At 44.6% G+C, this 18,662-nt stretch overlaps 1 protein-coding gene across 1 annotated transcript in view; it reads right to left on the reverse strand.

The window, feature by feature from the left end:
• Positions 1-999: 999 nt before the first annotated feature.
• Positions 1,000-18,662, reverse strand: part of LOC103113957 (myosin-13) — a 59,008-nt gene continuing 41,345 nt past the window's right edge. The window contains exons 27-39 of the mRNA XM_060204430.1: positions 18,542-18,660; positions 16,611-16,807; positions 13,930-14,113; positions 12,923-13,088; positions 11,544-11,668; positions 9,095-9,403; positions 8,801-9,004; positions 7,288-7,413; positions 6,652-6,822; positions 3,718-3,822; positions 3,535-3,630; positions 1,548-1,682; positions 1,000-1,097 (exon numbers count right to left, since the gene is read on the reverse strand). Coding sequence (XP_060060413.1) covers positions 1,083-1,097; positions 1,548-1,682; positions 3,535-3,630; positions 3,718-3,822; positions 6,652-6,822; positions 7,288-7,413; positions 8,801-9,004; positions 9,095-9,403; positions 11,544-11,668; positions 12,923-13,088; positions 13,930-14,113; positions 16,611-16,807; positions 18,542-18,660 — 1,952 coding nt within the window. The 3' untranslated portion in view covers positions 1,000-1,082. The remainder of the gene's footprint in view (positions 1,098-1,547; positions 1,683-3,534; positions 3,631-3,717; positions 3,823-6,651; positions 6,823-7,287; positions 7,414-8,800; positions 9,005-9,094; positions 9,404-11,543; positions 11,669-12,922; positions 13,089-13,929; positions 14,114-16,610; positions 16,808-18,541; positions 18,661-18,662) is intronic.

An 18,662-nucleotide genomic window follows, 5' to 3' on the forward strand; every position in this document is an offset into this window, starting at 1 on the left:
TCTATCTCCATGGGGAAGGCCAGCCACTAGAATTCCGCTTTTCTGTAGAAAGTGGGCTGGAATGCATACATACTCAACTATTTCAGGGAATTGTGGGGTGCCTGAGAGGAGTGTGGATGCAGCCCCTAAAAGGCATAGGATGGAAAAACACAGCTGTTTAATGGAAAGAGCCATGCCTGGGAGTCGGGGCCTTGGGGCTGGGTGAGAGCTTTTGTCTCTACCCTTCCCTGGACAATCACAGTCAGAGCACTTGATTCATCTGGGTACAATTTCCATAGCTGGACATTTAGTCAGAAAATGGAGGGCTACATTTCAAACAATTATGAGATGCTGGGAGGAAAATCTGCTGTAATGATCTAAAATAGAATCAATGAACTATTTAGATAGGGACAGAGAGGCAGGGATGAGGATGGGGGAAGAACCCACAGCACTGAAGCTGCCTTCAATGCAGTGTGTTGGCGGGGAAGGGTCAAATTTAGGCACTGCATATAACAAAGCAGCACACTATCCAAGTGAGCTATTTTGCCTGCCTAAGGATCTTGATTATTATTAGTTATTTTTAAACAACAGGAGTAGGTGATTTACCTCAAATGGGTTGGAGTCACACCTCCCCTACTTGAACTAGGAGGCTTCACTTTCATAATCTTTGTGAAGCTTTGATGACATGCAACATAGATTAAGCCAGTGGCCAGGCGGTGGTGCACCTGGTTGAGCGCACATGCTACAATGCACAAGAACTAAGGTTCAAGGCCCTGGTCCCTTCCTGTAGGGGGAAAGCTTCACAAGTGGTGAAGCAGGGCTGCAGGTGTCTCTCTGTCTCTCTCCCTATCTCTCCACTTCCTTCTCAATTTCTCTCTGTCTCTACCCAAATAAATAAATAAACTATTAAAACAAACAACAACAAAAACCAAAGTAGATCAGGCAAGAATGTAAAACCCGTCCAAGGAATTGGGTAAACCACCCCAACGAACACAGCAGAACCAGGGATCTGAACACTTTTATTTCTCAGGAGAATGGATTTCTCGCAATAAGTCGCCTCTGCTCTCTGGAGGTGCTCCATGGCAACAGGCATCAGGAGGGCCTCACTCTTCCATCTTCTGTGGGAGGAAACAAAACAAACATACAGGACACAGGAAGTGAGTCAAATCAAAGGTGAAGCCAAGGACCAGCTTCACACAGAGCAGCTGGAGAGCTTGAACTGTGGAGCCTAGAAAAAAGGCATGGTGCTTTCTCCCTTTGCTATCATGAAAACAAACCATTCCAGGCCCTGGGGATGAACAAGTCCCTGAAAACCAGGGCTTCCTGGGGGAACTCCTTTTGCAACAGGGAGGAAAGTCAAGGGTGATAAGGTGTTTGTCCCTTCAGCCCTCACTGCTTATTCTCTCAGGGACTCTGAACTGTTAAGAATCTTGGCTAAAATACTAGCCTCTGACAGTGCATGACCAGTAAAGAAAACAGGTGCTATTGGACTCCCTCTGAGTTCAGCCTGGGTGCCTCACTGGTCTTGGGATTTCTAGGGAAGAAGCCAAGCCTATGTCTGCACTCACCTGGCCCCCAGCATCTCGACTCTTGGCCCGCAGCTTGTTGACCTGGGACTCAGCAATGTCCGCCCTCTCTTCTGCCTCCTCCAGCTCATGCTGGACCCTCCGGCACCTGGACAGCTGTGTATTGGCCTGCTCCTCCTGATTGGAAAGGGGGTAATGGCTGAAGAGTCACCCTACTCTGCCTATGAGTCTCCCAGTCCCTGAAGGCCCCTGAGCAACTGAGAAATGAGCACTCAGCCAGGTTGAGGGGGAAAGCAAGTGGGACTCTCCAGGTCCTGCCCAGATCACTCAGTGCTCCCTCCTGTCCTCCACACCCTCCTCTATGGAACTCTCCCACTAGAGGAAACCCAAGTCCAGAGTCCTCCCAAGGGACCTGGAGGCAGCAAAGACCTTCCCACCCCTTCACTGCCTGGGTCTTTCTGAGGGTGACCCAGGGGCTCCCAGTGAACTTGGCTCCCTGGATATGCTCCAGCCTGGCCAGTCCTGCTGCCACTATACTAACATTGCAGCTATCAATCTCCCCTTCTCCTCCCCTGTGATTGACAAGATCAGGACAAGAAACAAAAAGAGCAGGGAGCAAAGCCATATACTGAGCTGTTTAACTAAGGCAGGGTTCCCCCCCCACACACACACACACATACACACCATTGCCACCACCGCCACCACCCTCTTTTCCTAATTTTGTTCCTTGGAAGGCATGATCTGTGGAATGCTCTGGGTATCATAAAAGGATTTCCAGGTCCACTGAGAATGGGAAATGCTATCTTCTAGAATGCTTCCCCACCCACCCACACCACTTTGAATGATATTATCTACAAGATCTGGTGAAATCTTTTAACGCAACTAGTTCAATATAGCTTCTCCCACAATGTATCAACTTTTATTATTGTTATTTTAAAAAATTTTTTTACTTATTTTACTGAGAAAAATACAGGGAGAAAGACCAGAGCACCACTCATCACTGGCTTATGATGGTGCTGGGGATTGAACCTAGGGCCTTTAGGGCCTCAGGCTGAGTCATTCTGCATAACCTTTATGAAAAAACACCCCAGCCCTACCTGTTTGTTTTATGAAAGAGAAAATCCAGAACACTAATGAGTTCTGACATATGTTGTACCAGGAATCAAACCTGGGAACACTAGCACATGAGTCGTAGGCTAATCCCCTTCACCCTTGAACTATTTATTTTATCTATCTTTTTAAAAATATGTTTATTTATTTATTTGTTAGTGGATAGAGACTGAGAAATTGAGAGGAATGGAGGTAGAGAGGGAAAGAGACAGAGAGACACTTGCAGCCCTGCTTCACCACTTGTGAAGCTTTCCCCTGCAGATGGGGACCAGGGGCTTGAACCTGGGTCCTTGCACACTGTGATGTGTGTGCTTAACTAGATGCACCACTATCTGGCCCCAGACTATTTATTTTCTATAATAGAGCCACCACGTCCCCTTAGAAGATATTTTGGGAAATACTGGTTTCAACCCATTCTATTCCCTAGTTGGTTTTGCTTATTTGATCCAGGACTGATGGGAAAGGAGGGCTGGTGTGGTGGGAGTTAGGAGAGCCTCAGAAGCGATGATGGAGGTGGTGGGGTCCAGGTTGAGGGAGCCTGGGGCAAGGGGGTGGTGTGAATAAGGCTTAGCTCCCTCAGGTCAGGACAAAGGACAGGCAGTGTGAGGAGGTGGGGCTGCAAGCAGTGAGGAAGTGTGTAAAGCCAGGCTGGCAGGGCTAGAATGCTTCGGAGTGGGTGGAATGAGTGAAGATGAAGTACAATGAAGTGAAATGGGCTGAGGCAGCAGCAAAGGATGGAGCGTGAGGTGAGCCAACAGGCACAGAAGGGGCAGCCATGAGTGGCCTGCAAATAAAACTCGGGTGGTAGCCATGTGGATTCAGTGAGATAGGACAGCACTCTGTCTCAAGGCCAGGACTCACCCCCCCCAACCCTCTGGCCAGTGAGCCCAGGCTGCCCCTGGAGACCTTCCATACTCACAGCCTCCTCAGCCTGCCTCTTGTAAGACTTCACTTTGGCCTGCAGCTTTTCCACCAGGTCCTGGAGTCTGAGGATATTCTTGCGGTCCTCTTCAGCCTGAAAATAGAGGGTCCACATCAGTGCCCTCCCCAGCTCATCCCTGCTTCTGAGGGCAGTACACGCGAATGTGTCCGAGACGCCTACCTGATAAGTCATTTCCTTGACCTTGCGTTCGTATTTGTGGGCCCCCTTCAGAGCCTCAGCACCCTTCTTCTGCTCAGCATCCAGCTCGTTTTCTAGCTCTCGCACCTGGGTGTGTGATGCAGAGAAGACGATTCAGTGAGATTTCCCAGGCTTGCCTCCTAGATTCATGTGTCAATCATTTTAGGGTAAACTCAAGATCCTTGAGTTCTGTTTTGCAGTAGTGTCTCTCCTCTCAGGCTTCCACATTTTATTCACGAGGCCAACACTAGTCCATGTGGTACTTTGTGTAAATTAGATCCAGATGGCCCTTTGGACAGAGATAGCCCCACTGCACACAGATTTTTATAACAGGTACCCCTTCCTCCAAGGCTATGTAGCTTCAAAAAGGTTAGACATCTCGAATCCTGCACTGATCTGCTGCCCCAGTGAGGCATTAGGGGTCACGGTACAAACAGCTCCAGGTCCAGCTGCATACTTAGGATGGACATTATAATTTTACCTTTCATGTCTTAAACATGGAGACAAAATTAGATAAGAATACACAAAATATACACATGTATTATTAATACTACTACAACAAAATTGTGAACTTCATAGCTGCTTGTCTTTTTTTTTAATTATCTTTATTTATTGGATATAGACAGCCAGAAATCAAGAGGGAAAGGGAGGGGAGAAGGAGAGGGAGAGAGAGAAAGAGAGAGAGGCGCAACTCTGCTTCACCACTCATGAAGCTTTCCCCTTGCAGGTGGGGATGCGGAGCTTGAACCTGGATAGTTGTGCATTGTAATGTGTACTCAATCAAGTGCACCACCACCCAGCCCTTCTTAGCTGCTTGTCTTTATGGCAAAAACTTGCTGGGAAAGGACAAGAAACCACCAAGGACGTAGGGCATTAATTATGACCTGGACCTCACAGTCTAGAGAGAGCTAAGATTCCAGCAGTGCAGTCACTGAGAACCCTAACCTCCACAGGCAGGTGTGATTCTGGGCTTACAGACTCACTAAATTAGCTAGAAACCAACCAGAGGAACAGGTTAACCCTGGCTGCTACCCATCACCCCAGGAGCCCTGGGAAGCTATCCTCAACAAATTTTACAGCGCATTTGTTTTCCTGGAAATACTTTCTCATTCTGCAGGGACCCCCCAAACACACACACCCTCATCTCTCTCTCTCCCACCTCTCCTACATGCAAGGCACCCACCAGTTGCCCTGTTATTCTAGTCCCAATAAACCTGAGAGAAGCCCAGAGAACATTCCCAGGGATACAGCTATGCAGAGCTCATGAGTGTTGGTGGTAGTGCTCAGTGTTAGCTTGCTGTTTTTGTAGAGTTCTGGGTTGACCCTGTGAGTCAACCCCTGTCTGGGATGCTGGGAGTTTCCTACCAACCTAGGAATCACAGAATTAAAGAGGATGGCATGGGATGTGACTGATTCCTCCTTAGAGGGAGGACTGGGATGCATTGGATCGACCTTCTCGTGGTGCATCCCGTGAGTACCCACTCATTGGGGAAACTGACGATCCTTCCTAGCTGACTGAATCCACATGGATCCCAGTCACTTTCAAAGCCAGCAACAAGCAGCTCCTGACAGCTTTCAACCTGACGCTGTTGACTGGCTACGGAAGAAGGGCAAACGCTAGAAGAAGAAGAAGAAGAGGGAGGATTCATGAGAAGAATAGACTTCTAAGTTCATTTTAATGGAAGAGGTCTGGGAATAATTTAAAAGATAAATTTAAAGAATTTGGGGGTGGGTGGGAGAAGTTCTAACTTCCTTGGTATTCACTTTTGTTTCTTCAATATCTATGGAGCTGTAGTTTTTTGTTTTAGTCAAGAAACTGCTTTCACATTTAAAGTCTACAAGTGTTGATGACCACATCTTTGGAGGCTTGTATAAAGAATAACTGAATTTAGGGGTTTTCCTGCTGGGAGAAGTTGTTTTCTTTCTTTGCTTCCTTCATTTCTTCTTTGGAGGTAGGGGGAGGAGGACAGGAGACATTCTAACAACTTCCTCTACATAGCTGTCATCCTGCTCCAGATGGCACCTGCTGATGGAAGCCATTGACAAAGCAAATGCAAAGTGTTATCTCCGGCCAAAAGGGAGAAGGCAAGGGGTATGAAAAAGAAAGGAGAACAATCAGCAAAGAAGTCAGCTACGAAACATGCTTCCAGATCAAGCAGAAGCAGACAGGCTGGTGGGTTTTGGACTCATCTGGTGGATTAACGCAGAAGACACTCCATTTGGGGAGAGAGTGAGAAATACGGCAGAACTGCAGATTGAGCTAAGTGACAAGGAAGTCTGGGAAGAGAAAGAGACCCAGGAGTGGGAGATGAAGGGAGACTGCCACTTTTATATAGGCTGGACCACTGTGTATCAAAAACGGAACGTATCCAAAAAAGTAAATTAAACTGAAATACACAATTTTATGATCCTAGTGTGTATTACCCCCCCATCCACTTAGATAAGAATCTATAAAAAAAAAGGGGGGATGTGAATATTTTTAAATGCCACCACACAACAGTTACTGAGGTATGCACAGCCTGGGGTCAATGTAGAGAAATAGGTCATAACTACGGCTCTCTGAGAGTTTTTCATTCTTGAGCAATGACCAGGTTAAGAGTATTGCTGCCCTTCTACCAAGAATAAAATAAAAAAAAAACAACTCAGTATAACTTGTAGTCAACTTTGAGGATACAGGTGACAGCATTGATTTTTCTGATTCTGCATATGAGGAACCAAACAGAAAAGCATGTTTAAGTGGACCTTCAAATTCAGACCTGTTGAATTTTGAACTGTGCAATCCTCAAACTAAGTTTGCAGTCGACTCTGTCAATGGTCACTTTCTCACAACCTCAATGTCTGGACTGTGGTCCATTCTGACTGAGGAGGCTGAACTGGGATCATCTGGAGAGCAGAAGTATCCTCAAGCCACTATACCCGGTGCTCCAGTTTCTGGATCTGCTTCTTCCCGCCCTTCAGGGCCAGCTGCTCGGCCTCGTCCAGACGGAGCTGCAGGTCCTTCACTGTCTGCTCCAGGTTCTTCTTCATCCGCTCCAGGTGGGCACTGGTGTCCTGCTCCTTCTTCAGCTCCTCAGCCATCATGGCTGCCTGGTTAAGTTCACAAGGACTATCAGTATGTCATCTGTCCATCCCACCCCCAGAGAATATAGAAAAAGTTGCTGAGTTTAGTAGTGTGGGTCATGACTCCCTCTTACTCCACCCTCAGTTACCACTGTTTTAGGGTTTTTTCTTTTAAATAATAATAATAATTGATATCTGCAAAGACTTAGTTGTGAAACAATATTTCTCATAGTAAAAAAAAAATTTATGAGGAATGATCTATTCAAGCACACAGGAGTGATTAAATAAAAGTGCCATAGGATTTGTTTTTTAAGATTTCTTTTTATAGCTTTTCCTCTCATTTGCTTCTGCTGAGGCCCTACCTCACCGCATTTCCCCCAGAAAATCACTACTGTAAGCCAGAAGGAAACAAAACCTTCTAGGCATGTTTTGTCACAGAAGCCCCTGTCTTAGCTCCAAACATCTTCTCTGAAAATAAAATGTGAAGCTCACATCTGTAATGGCTTTCTTGGCCTTCTCCTCTGCATTTCTGGACTCCTGGACAGAGTCCTCCACCTCCACTTGGCAGTGGGCTATGTCCGCTTCCAATTTTTTCTTGGTATTGATCAGAATTATGTTCTACAAGAAAAAAAAATGTGTTGTCAGGAGCATAGTTTGCATTCAGACACATAAAACCATTGGAATGATTGATAGACACCACCATCTAAAATATAAAATAATTCTATATGCCCCAATTAGATGTTGTTTATTGTGTAGACTTCACAATAAAAATCAGGGAGTATTAAAATATAATTGGTAGGGTCTTTGATAAATTATAGAAAAGAGCTTTCACATAAATTGGGGACAGCCTTATGAAAGATTAATTTATAGTATATTACAAATGTCTTTACTGTTCTGATCATGAAAGTTTATTGCTAGAAATTTATTTAATGGTAGAAATATTCAAAACAATAATAATTGATATCTTCAAAGACTTAGTTGTGAAGCAACACTTCTCATAGTAAAGAAAATTTATTAGGGACAATCTAAAGTATTCAAGCACAGAGGAGTGATTAAATAAAAGTACCATAGTATGCAATTAATAAGAAACTCATTTTTTGCTACAAAAGACTATATTATAGGTGGTCCAGGTAGTGGCACAGTGGATAAAATATTGGACTCTCAGCCTAAGGATCCCAGTTTGAGCCCCCAGGTCCCCACCTTCAAGGGAGTTGCTTCATAGGCAGTGAAGCAGGTCTGCAGGTGCCTATCTTTCTCTCCCACTCTCTGTCTTCCCCTCCTCTCTCCATTTCTCTCTGTCCTATCCAACAACAATGACAATAAGAATAACTACAATAAAACAAGGGCAGCAAAATAGAATAAAGAAATAAATATTTTTTTAAAATGTTGGACTCTAGCATGTACTTGAGTGATGTCTGGTTCTTTCTCTTCCTATCCCTCAAATAAATAAATAAATAAATACTATATCACAGAAGACTAAATATACAGAAATACGTTCATGACACATTGTTAAATGAAAATAACAAGTTTCAAAGAGACTGATCACATTTTTACAAAAAAAAAATCAATATTTATGAACACAGGTAAGGGTCTAGAATAAAAGCCCTCTAAGTGCTAACCATATGCTTGATATTTTTCTTTCTGTTTGTTTTCATTTTCTATTTTCCTATCACAAGAAATTAACCACTCTTCTGTGAAAATTAAAATAATCATTCCAAAAGGTAATCTTAACTTCCTGAGATGGTGACTTGAATGCTTTTTTTTCCCCCTCCGTGAAGCCTCCCCCAGTCCCTCATCCTTTCTTGCTCTTATTTCCCCATAATGTGTAGGGCTTTTTATCTGGAGATACAAAATCCGCTCACCTCCTGTCAGAATCATTCTAAGAACTAAGCTTAATGAACCAGGTTCTTGACCACTCGTTTGAAGTGAATGCACAGCACGTGCGTCTTTTCACTATGTGGGGCCTGCCTGGCCCAGGGTGAAGCCTGAGTGGGACTGGACACACCTGGGAGTGCAGAAGCTCCACCCTGTCACTGGCATCCAGCAGCTCCTGCTCTGACAGCCTGCGCGTCCGCTCTGTCTGCTCCAAGGCCGCCTTCATCTCCTCCAGCTCTTCCAGCAAGAGGCCGTTCCTGCGCTCCAGGATGGCCAGCTGCTCCTTGAGGTCCTCATTGTTCCTCAGGGTGTCATCCAGGTGCAGCTGGGTGTCCTTTAGGGGAAGCCACGAGTGAGGCCACGCCCCAAGGCAGGTGGGGTGCCTCCCCTGCAGCCAGGTCCCAGAGGGGGGCATTGTGCTCACCTTGAGCTGCCCTTGGACTGTGCGCAAGTGCTTCTGAGTCTCGGCCACCTGGCGGTTGGTATGGCCCAGTTGGATCTCCATCTCATTGAGGTCTCCTTCCATCTTCTTCTTTAACCTCAGGGCGTCGTTGCGGCTCCTGATCTCAGCGTCCAGCGCGCTCTGGGTGGCCTCCGCTGCTCTCTGGCTGTTTCTTTTCAGCTGCTCAATTTCCTCATCCTTTTCAGTGACTTTGTGATCTAGCTCAGATTTTACCTGGCTTAACTCTAGCTGGACACGCAGAATTTTGCTCTCTTCATGCTCTAGGGAACCCTGAGGGGGAAATGAAAATTTAAAAAAATTAAAGAGGGAGGGTGGGGGCAGGGGTAGATAGCATAATGGTTATGCAAAGAGACTCTCATGTCTGAGGCTCCAAAGTCCCAGGTTCAGTCCCCTGCACCACCATAAGCCAGAGCTGAGCAATGCTCTGGCAAATAATAATAATAATAATAATAATAATAATAATAATAATAATAATAATAACTTCCTTTTAAGCAACCCAGGTGTTCATCCAACAACAGATGAGCAAGTTGTGGTATATATATACAATGGAATACTACTCAGCTATAAAAAATGGTGACTTCACCGTTTCCAGCTGATCTTGGATGGACCTTGAAAAATTCATGTTAAGTGAAATAAGTCAGAAACAGAAGGATAAATATGGGATGATCTCACTCTCAGGCAGAAGTTGAAAAACAAGGTCAGAAGAGCAAGCACAAGTAGAACCTGAACTTGAATTGGTGTATTGCACCAAAGTAAAAGACTCTGGGGTGGGTGGAGGAGGAGAATACAGGTCCAAGAAGGATGACAAAGGACCTAGTGGGGGTTGTATTGTTATATGGAAAACTTGGAAATGTTATGCATGTACAAACTATTGTATTTACTGTCGAATGTAGAACATTAATTCCCCAATAAAGAAATTTTTTTTTAAAAAGCTTCCTTTTAAAAAGAAGGGGGTGGGGTGGGCGGTGGCACATTGGGTTCAGTGCCTTTAGTATGAAGCACAAGCATCTGCTCAGGAGTCCCAGTTCGAGTCCCCTGCTCTCCACCTGTAAGAAGGACACTTCACAAGCAGAGAAGCACGTCTGTAGGTGTCTATCTTTCTCTTTCCCTCTATATCTGGCCCCTCCTCTCTCACTTACTCTCTGTCCTATCTAGCAGTGGATTCACAGTGTAGGCACTGAGCCCCAGTGATAACCCTGGAGGCAAAATAATAATAATAATAACAATAACAATAACAGTAATAATAATAAATTAAATACATTAAAAATATAAAATGAAGGATTAGGAGTTCCACTCTCTTGAATGGTTCTTTTCATGTTCATATGATCAAATGAATTTTCTTATCCCCATTTTTCTCAAAGAGGTCAAACACAACATTCCTACCACTATGAACTTGAATTAAAACTGTATCTGTTGTCAATAAATTTTTGATACTTAAAGGGGACATAGGATCTTCTTTAGTAAAAAATTCTCTTCTTATTTGATAGTGACTATAAGTCAGGAGCCAACTAGCTTCTACAATGATAGGGTGATTGCTTTTTTCATTATTTTGCAATAGGGATATTTTCCTAGAAAAAAAGCTTAGTCCTTGGGGCTGGGTGATGGTGTTACAATGCTCAAGGACCTGGATTCAATCCCCTGATCTCCACCTGCAGGAGGAAAGCTTTGTGAGTGCTGCAGCAGGGCTGCAGGCATCTCTCTGTCTCTCTGTCTGTCTGTCTCTATCAATAAATCAATAATTTTTTTTTAAAAAAAGCTCAGTCCTCTGTCCTGCATTGATCATTACTGATGATAGCTTTGAAATGCTTTGAAATTTTGATTATACAAAATTCCCAGTGGGGTCAGGCAGTGGTGCACCTGGTTAAGTGCTCACACTACAGTGCACAAAGGCCCAGGTTCAAGTCCCTGGTCCCCATATGCAGAGGAAAGCTTCACAAATGGCGAAGCAGAGCTGCAGGTGTCTCTTTGTCTCTCTCCCTCTCTATCTTCCCCAACCCCTTTCAATTTCTCTTGGTCTTTAGCCAATAATAATAAATAAACAAAAATATTTAGAAAATATTCCCAGTAGCCAAAGATGATCATATGTGACTCTCTTAAATGTGACGGACTCAGCACCAACTCTTAAATCTGACAGACTCAGCACCAACTCTCAGGATATTTGATGACTGATTTCTTGCTTCCTGAGAGGAAGACATTGAGGAGATAAAAATGAATTTCTTTTCAAATAGGGGAAACATGGTGGATATCAGGAGATGAAACAGTAATTACAGCTGCTTCCCTGGAAGTGGATTTTCATTCCTATGGAAACTTTGCTTGTCTCCCAGCAGGAAGGAGCACCCCTGCCCCCAGGGTGTGGACCGCCACCTCCTTCCACCACCACTGCACTGCATGTGACCTTCTGGACACTTGCCTCCACCTCTTCTAGGGCAGCCTGAAGATCTGACTTCTCTTGCTCCACCTGCTTCTTGGTCTTTTCCACTTCCTGAAGATTCTTGCCAGTTTCTGCAATCTGTTCAGTTAAGTCAGAAATCTCTTCTGTAAAGGACAGGCTCGAATTAGGCTGTTTGAATAGGCTTGAGTTGACAGCATAGACATTTGCCAGACAGTTGAAGGACTGGTAATTCATTTGTGACATTTACATAGGCGAGAATACGGTAAAGTCCTTTGAGTGAGTTGTTGGCAAACCACAGGTGTATTGCCTCACCTGAACTATGCAGAAAGAGGAGCCACAGGAACACTGGGTTAACACTGAAATGACTCAAATGCTTGAAGACCCCTAGAGAGAACTAAAGAAGGAAACTGTTCCTGTGTGTGTGTGGGGGGGGGGGAGAGTGCATAGAATGGTAGTTTTCTGATGCCTGATGGAGCTTAGGAAGAGGGTGAGTTTGGTCTGATTTTTATGACAGAAGTTGACGTCCAGGGGGATTTAGTGACCTGCTCAATGTTACACAAGCATGTAGAGAAAGAATCCTTGGAGAGACACATTCTCTAAGAACACAGGGATGCTGGCAAGCCATTATGTCTTCTGCTAACAGGACCTGGGTTAACAGTGCTACAGTGCCTCTCTGTCTCTTTCCCTTTCTATCACTCCCTTACCTCTGAGTTTCTGGTTGTTTCTATTCAATAAATACATAAAGATAATAGTTTTTCTTAAAATATTTTTATTGGGACTCGGGTGGTAGCACAGCAGGTTAAGAGCACATGGCTCATAGCACAGGGACCGGCTTAAGGATCCCGGTTCGAGCCCCCAGCTCCCCACCTGCAGGGGAGTTGCTTCACAGGCAGTGAAGCAGGTCTGCAGGTGTCTATCTTTCTCTCCCCCCCTTTGTCTTCCCCTCCTCTCTCCACTTCTCTCTGTCCTATCCAACAACAATGACAAAAATAATAACTACAACAATAAAACAACAAGGGCAACAAAAGGGAATAAATAAATATTTTTTAAAATTTTATTATCTTTACTTGTTTTGGATAAAGACAGCCAGAAATTGAGAGTGAAAGGGGGTGATCAAGAGGGAGAGAGATAGAGAGACACCTGCTGCACTGCTTCACCACTCAACAAAGCGTTCCCCTTGCAGGTGGGGACTGGGGGCTCAAACTCAGTTCCTTGTGTGCTATAGCATGTGCGCTCAACCAGTGCACCACCACCCAGCCCCATGATAGATATGATGACTTTGCAGGGTAGTGGGAAGGAAGGGCCAGGATGTGGCTGCATCCAAACGTGGAAAGGGTGGCTGAGGATGTTATATAGCCCTAGGGGTGGGGTGGGGGTGGCAGGGAGAGAGATCTCACCTTGAAGATTTTTATTCTCCCGCTTCAGCGTCTCCAGTTGCTCCATGACCTCCTCATAGGCATTGCGCATCTTGAAGATTTCAGTACTGAGCGATCTGGACTCTTTCTGAGCAGCTTCCAACTCAGCCTGACTCTCGTCCAGGTTTTGTTTCCACTCTGCAAGGACCTGGGAGATGATGACGAAGTGTCATGTGAGAAGCAGCAATGACCGGGGTTGGGGGTGGGGAGATAGGGGTCATCAATGATACCCAGGTTTGCCCTTCTCTCCTTCGAGATCAAAGAAAGAAGGTGGGTCCCATTCTAGATTAGGAGTTCAGGTGCAGCTGGTCAAGCACACATAGTACTAAGCACAAGGACCGGCATAAGGATCCAGGTGCAAGCGCCCGGCTCCCTCCTGCAAGGGGGATGCTTTGTCATCAAATGTCCTTTACAATATAAAGTCACCTACAGGGAAACCAGAGTTTTCTGTGTTTCTCTCTCTATCTATATCTCTTTCTTTCTCCCTCTGTCTATATCTCCCCTTCCTTTCTCAATTTCTCTCGGTCCTATCCAATAAAGTGGAAAAAAAAAAAAATGGCTGTGGATTCTTAGTTTCGGCACCAAGCCCCAGCGATAATCTCAAAGGAAAAAAAAAATTAGGAGTTCAAAACTCTGGTTTCCAGTAGGTGACTTTATATTCTAAAGGACATTTTGACTACAAAGTAATCTAAAGTAGCAGTACCTAAAACAGAATTCCCTTTGGAGGGACCCTCACAAAAGTAAAGAGATACTTCACACACCCCTGATGATTGCTTTGAAATGCTTTGAAATTTTGATTATACAAAATTCCTTCCCCCACGCCCTGAACATGATGCCCTGAGAGTTAGGATGTGTGTGTGTGTGTGTGTGTGTGTGTGTGTGTGTGTGTGTGTGTGTGTGTGTGTGGTGTGTCTCACACACTTAGACATGAGAACATCTTAGACTGTCCCTTTCATCTCCATGCTGGGAAACAACACTCGGAGAAGCACCTTATCGAAGTTCCTCTGCTTCTTGTCCAGGCTGGCACAGGCTGCATTGGCCCGCTCCAAGTCCAGCATCAGATCATCTACTTCTCCCTGGAGCCTCTGCTTGGTTTTCTCCAAGGAAGCGCACTTGGAACTCACTGCCTCTGTGCTTTCCTCTGCTTCCTGGAGCCTCTGGGCCAGTTTTTTCCTAAAGGAATCAATCAGAAGACACGTGAACAATATACGGGATTGGAATTGGGCAACTCTTCAGAGTTTAATGAATGAAGGTGGTACAAGCATTAGCTGAAGAATCCTTAAATGCTTGGTGGCAGAGCAGATTAACAAGGGGGTAACCTAGTCGGGGAGTCCTGAGAGTTCCATACAGACATGATGGGCCTACACCTCGAATAGATCCCTCTCTCCATTGTCACAGGTCATCTCCATCAGGAACAACACAATAGACCCCTTTGTGGGCCCCCATAGGACCTTGTCCTCAATGTGGATCAACAACAGTAGAGAATGTTCCATCCTCCAAAGGGAGGTTCTATCTATGACCTGAGGAAGATGGGTCCTGAAACTGGGACAGCTTGGAACGTTCCTACTCATGACCACAGAATGTGAGCTCAGATCTACAGGGATGCAGAGGTTACACAGGCTCCTAAGCTGAATATGAGGCCCAGATAAAATCAATGGGGTCTACAGTCAACAATATTTGTACACCTTTCCCATATTTGGGAACTACTCTTGTCCCTGATCCAGCTTTCTAACCCTTTTCAGCCATGATGTCATCTCCCCAGACAATAACTTGGGTCCACCAGCCTATCAGGTGTCAGGCTCAGGAAAAAACTAGTATAGTCATGGGCCCTATGGAATATACTTAAAATAGACCTACTAGCTTTCTCTAAAACGGGGATCTCAAATCTTTATCTGCAATATTCCAGCCTTTACGTTCATGATTAGTCAACAATTTGGCTTTATATGTTAACTCTTTTTTCATCCACCAGGTTCTATATGCTACCATGATGCCGACTGGATCTCCCTAGGCAGACAACCCTACCAATGTGTCCTGGATCCCCACCTCCCCAGATCCCTACCCCACTATGGAAAGAGAGAGACAGGCTGGGTGTATGGATTGACCTGCCAATACCCATGTTCAGCGGGGAAGCAATTTCAGAAGCCAGACCACCCACCTTCTACACCCCATAATGATCCTGGGTCCATACTCCCAGAGGGATAAAGAATAGGAAAGCTATCAAGGGAGGGGATGGGATATGGAGTTCTGGTGCTGGGAACTGTGTGAAATTGTATTCCTCTTATCCAATGGTTTTTGTCAGTGTTTCCTTTTTATAAATAAAAATTTAAAAAAGAGGGGATATAACCAAAGCAGGTTAGCAAGGGGACTGAGTGGAATGAACTCTTGCCCAGGATAAGCAAGGGAGTCCCTACTTCATTGCTTAAAACTGAATGCCTGATTTATCCAAAGGACATACAAACAATTCAAAGGGCCATTTTCACTCCTACGTTCATAGCTGCATTATTCACAACAGCCAAAGAGAGGAAGCAACCTAAATACCCATTGACAGAAGACTAGATAAAGAAGTTATGGGATATATATATAAATATTCAATGAAATAGTACTCTGCAGTAAAAAAATAATAATGAGTGGGAGTTGGGCGGTAGCGCAGCGGGTTAAGCGCAGGTGGCACAGAGTGCAAGAACCAGCGGAAGGATCCCGGTTCGAGCCCCCAGCTCCCCACCTGCAGGGGAGTCGCTTCACAGGCAGTGAAGCAGGCCTGCAGGTGTCTGTCTTTCTCTCCCCCCTCTGTCTTCCCCTCCTCTCTCCATTTCTCTCTGTCCTATCCAACAATGGCGACATCAAGAACAACAACAACAATCTCTACAACAATAAAACAACAAGGGCAACAAAAGGGAATAAATAAATATTTAAAAATAATAAAAAATTGGGAGTCGGGCTGTAGGGCAGCGGGTTAAGCGCAGGTGGCGCAAAGCACAAGGAGCGGCATAAGGATCCCGGTTCGAACCCCGGCTCCCCACCTGCAGGGGAGTCGCTTCACAGGCGGTGAAGCAGGTCTGCAGGTGTCTATCTTTCTCTCCTCCTCTGTCTTCCCCTCCCTCTCTCCATTTCTCTCTGTCCTATCCAACAATGACAACAACAATAATAACTACAACAATAAAAACAACAAGGGCAACAAAAGGGAATAAATAAAATAAATATTAAAAAATAATAATAATAAATTAAATGTTTTTTAAAATAATAATAACGTGTCCTTTGGAACAAAGTGAATGGAACTGGATGTGATTGTGCTTAGAACAATAAGTAAAAAGATGAAAGGCAACTACTGGATGGCTTCACTCACGTGAGATCTAGAGAATTGATACACATGAATTTGCAAAAACAGACAGACAGACCCATTGTCTCTCAGACTTTGTGAGGACTATGGAGGTTACCTTGAGAGGGTGAGGACACAGAATGTTGATGGTGAATTAGTGCAGAACTATACCTTCCAGTCTTGTAAGCCACTATTACTCACAAATTTAAAAAAAAAATGATTGGGAAAAATAATAATCCACATAAAACTGAGTGTGTAAAGAGGAGGAAAGGTTCTTTCACGCTGGGAAGAATCCTCTGACCCTTCACTTGAGCCTGAGGATCTCCTCTCCCACCATCATCCCGGAGCTCGTACTTGGCCTCCTCCAGCTCCTCTGTGCGCTGGATGGCATCCGTCTCGTACTTGGTCCTCCACTCGGCCACCTCGCTGTTGGCCTTGGACAGCGCCCTCTGCAGCTCAGCTTTGCCCTCCTGCTCCTCCTCATACTGTTCCCTCAGCAGGTCACAGTCATGGCGGGAGGACTGCAGGGCGTGGGCCAGGGCGTTCTTGGCCTGCAGAATTATAGTGGTAACAGAATGAAGAAACATCTGGTGTTTTCCAAGCTAAGCCCTTTCATTCAAACTAGCATTTCTCAGCTAGAATTGTTCCCATGCTGCCTTCACAAAATTAGTCATATCAGACTATCACTTGTTTTATTTACTTAATTTTTTTAAAACATTTTTTTTGGTCATCTCTAGGGAGGACTTCATTCCTCCGGATTAACTTTTTCAGATAGAAAGAGAAAGACTCACACACACACACACACACACACACACACACACACACACACACAGAGAGAAGGAGGGATGGAAGGAGGGAGAAAGCAGCAATGAAGATTCCTTTAGCGCACTGGAGGTAAGGTTCGAACCTAGGCTGAACACATATAAAAGTGAGCTATTTCGTCGGCTCTTAACTACTAAATTTAAAACATACTTTTACATTAGTCTTTAAGCAATCATTTACATTAATTTTATTTGCTCATTTATTTGTTGATGGGAGATAAGATGGAAAGAGAACCACAGCACTGCTCTAGCATATGTGACGCCAGGAACTGAATTTGGGGCCTCATTGCTCCCATGTTCAGTATTCTAACCACTATCAAACCGCCGGGTCATAATATTTATTTAATTTTTTAAAACAAGTTGTTTTACTATATTTAAAAGTAAATACTTTTATCAAAGTAAATAGGAGACCATTGATATTTCCCACAAATAAAAACGTAACCGTAAGAAAAAATACAACAAAGAAAAATGTGGGTGAGAGTGTTTTGCAGACACCTACCCGGGTGAGATGAGGAATCTTACCTATGTGTCAACAACTATACTGACGACCATTAATACTCAATAGTATTATATTTTTTAAAAAATAAAGAGCACAAAGGAAATAAAGCAAATGGTATCACTGTATAGTTAGGTGTTATAACTCTGTGCCTGTGACCTACTCTCTGTCTTAATAAGAAAAAACAAGAAGGTGCTACAGGGGCCAGGCAGTGGCACATCTGGTTAAGCACACACATTACAGTGTGCCAGGACCAAGGTTGAAGCCCCTGGTCCGCACCTGCCAAGGGAATGCTCCACCCCATGTAGACAGGGATCATCACTAATGCCCAGGTTTACCCTTCTCTGCTTAGAGAGAATTACAATGCACAAGGACCAGAGTGGTGAAGTAGGGGCTGCAGGTGTCTCTCTGTCTCTCCCACTTCTAGATCCCCTTTCCTCTCAGTTGCTGTCTGTCTCTATCTAATAAATAAATAAATAAATAAATAAATGTTATAAAAAGGTGTTAAAGGAATGGTGTCTAGATGGAAATATCTTAATCTCCTCAGGGGAAAAGAAAAAAAGGAAACTGAATGTGATGGCAAAGAAAGAAGGAGTCTTCTCAAGGGGCTGGATGAATTTCTGGGCAGAGTGAAAGCCTACCCAGAGGCAGAGATGGACAAGCTACTGCAAGGATTGGAAATGGATGCAGCTGGCTGGAGAGGGAGTGTCTGTTAGGACACTCTGCAAAGAGAAGAGGATTAAGTACCCTGGTAGATAGAATTCCCTAGCTCTAACAAAGGAGATTCAATGCCAAGGTCCTCCAACATCAAAGAACAGAGCCCTGACATACTACAGTACAAAAAAAAAAAAAAAAAGAGAGAGAGAGAAGAGACTCAGACATCCCCAGGCAGCACTGCCTCCAAACTGCTTGTTGACTTCTGTCTAGGGTCTATCTGCTTCTGCCAAATCAAAGCAAAGTATCTTTACCTTGGTTTCTTCTTCCAGTTGTCTTTTGAGCTCCTCCAGCTGTTGGGTAAGGGCCTGCTTGCTTTTGGTTAGCTGTGAGACCAGAGCCTCCTTCTCTTCCACTTGGTGGCTCAGCTCCCCT

This window comes from Erinaceus europaeus, chromosome 12 (genome assembly GCF_950295315.1).
Source record: "Erinaceus europaeus chromosome 12, mEriEur2.1, whole genome shotgun sequence".
Taxonomy (NCBI): Eukaryota; Metazoa; Chordata; class Mammalia; order Eulipotyphla; family Erinaceidae; genus Erinaceus; species Erinaceus europaeus.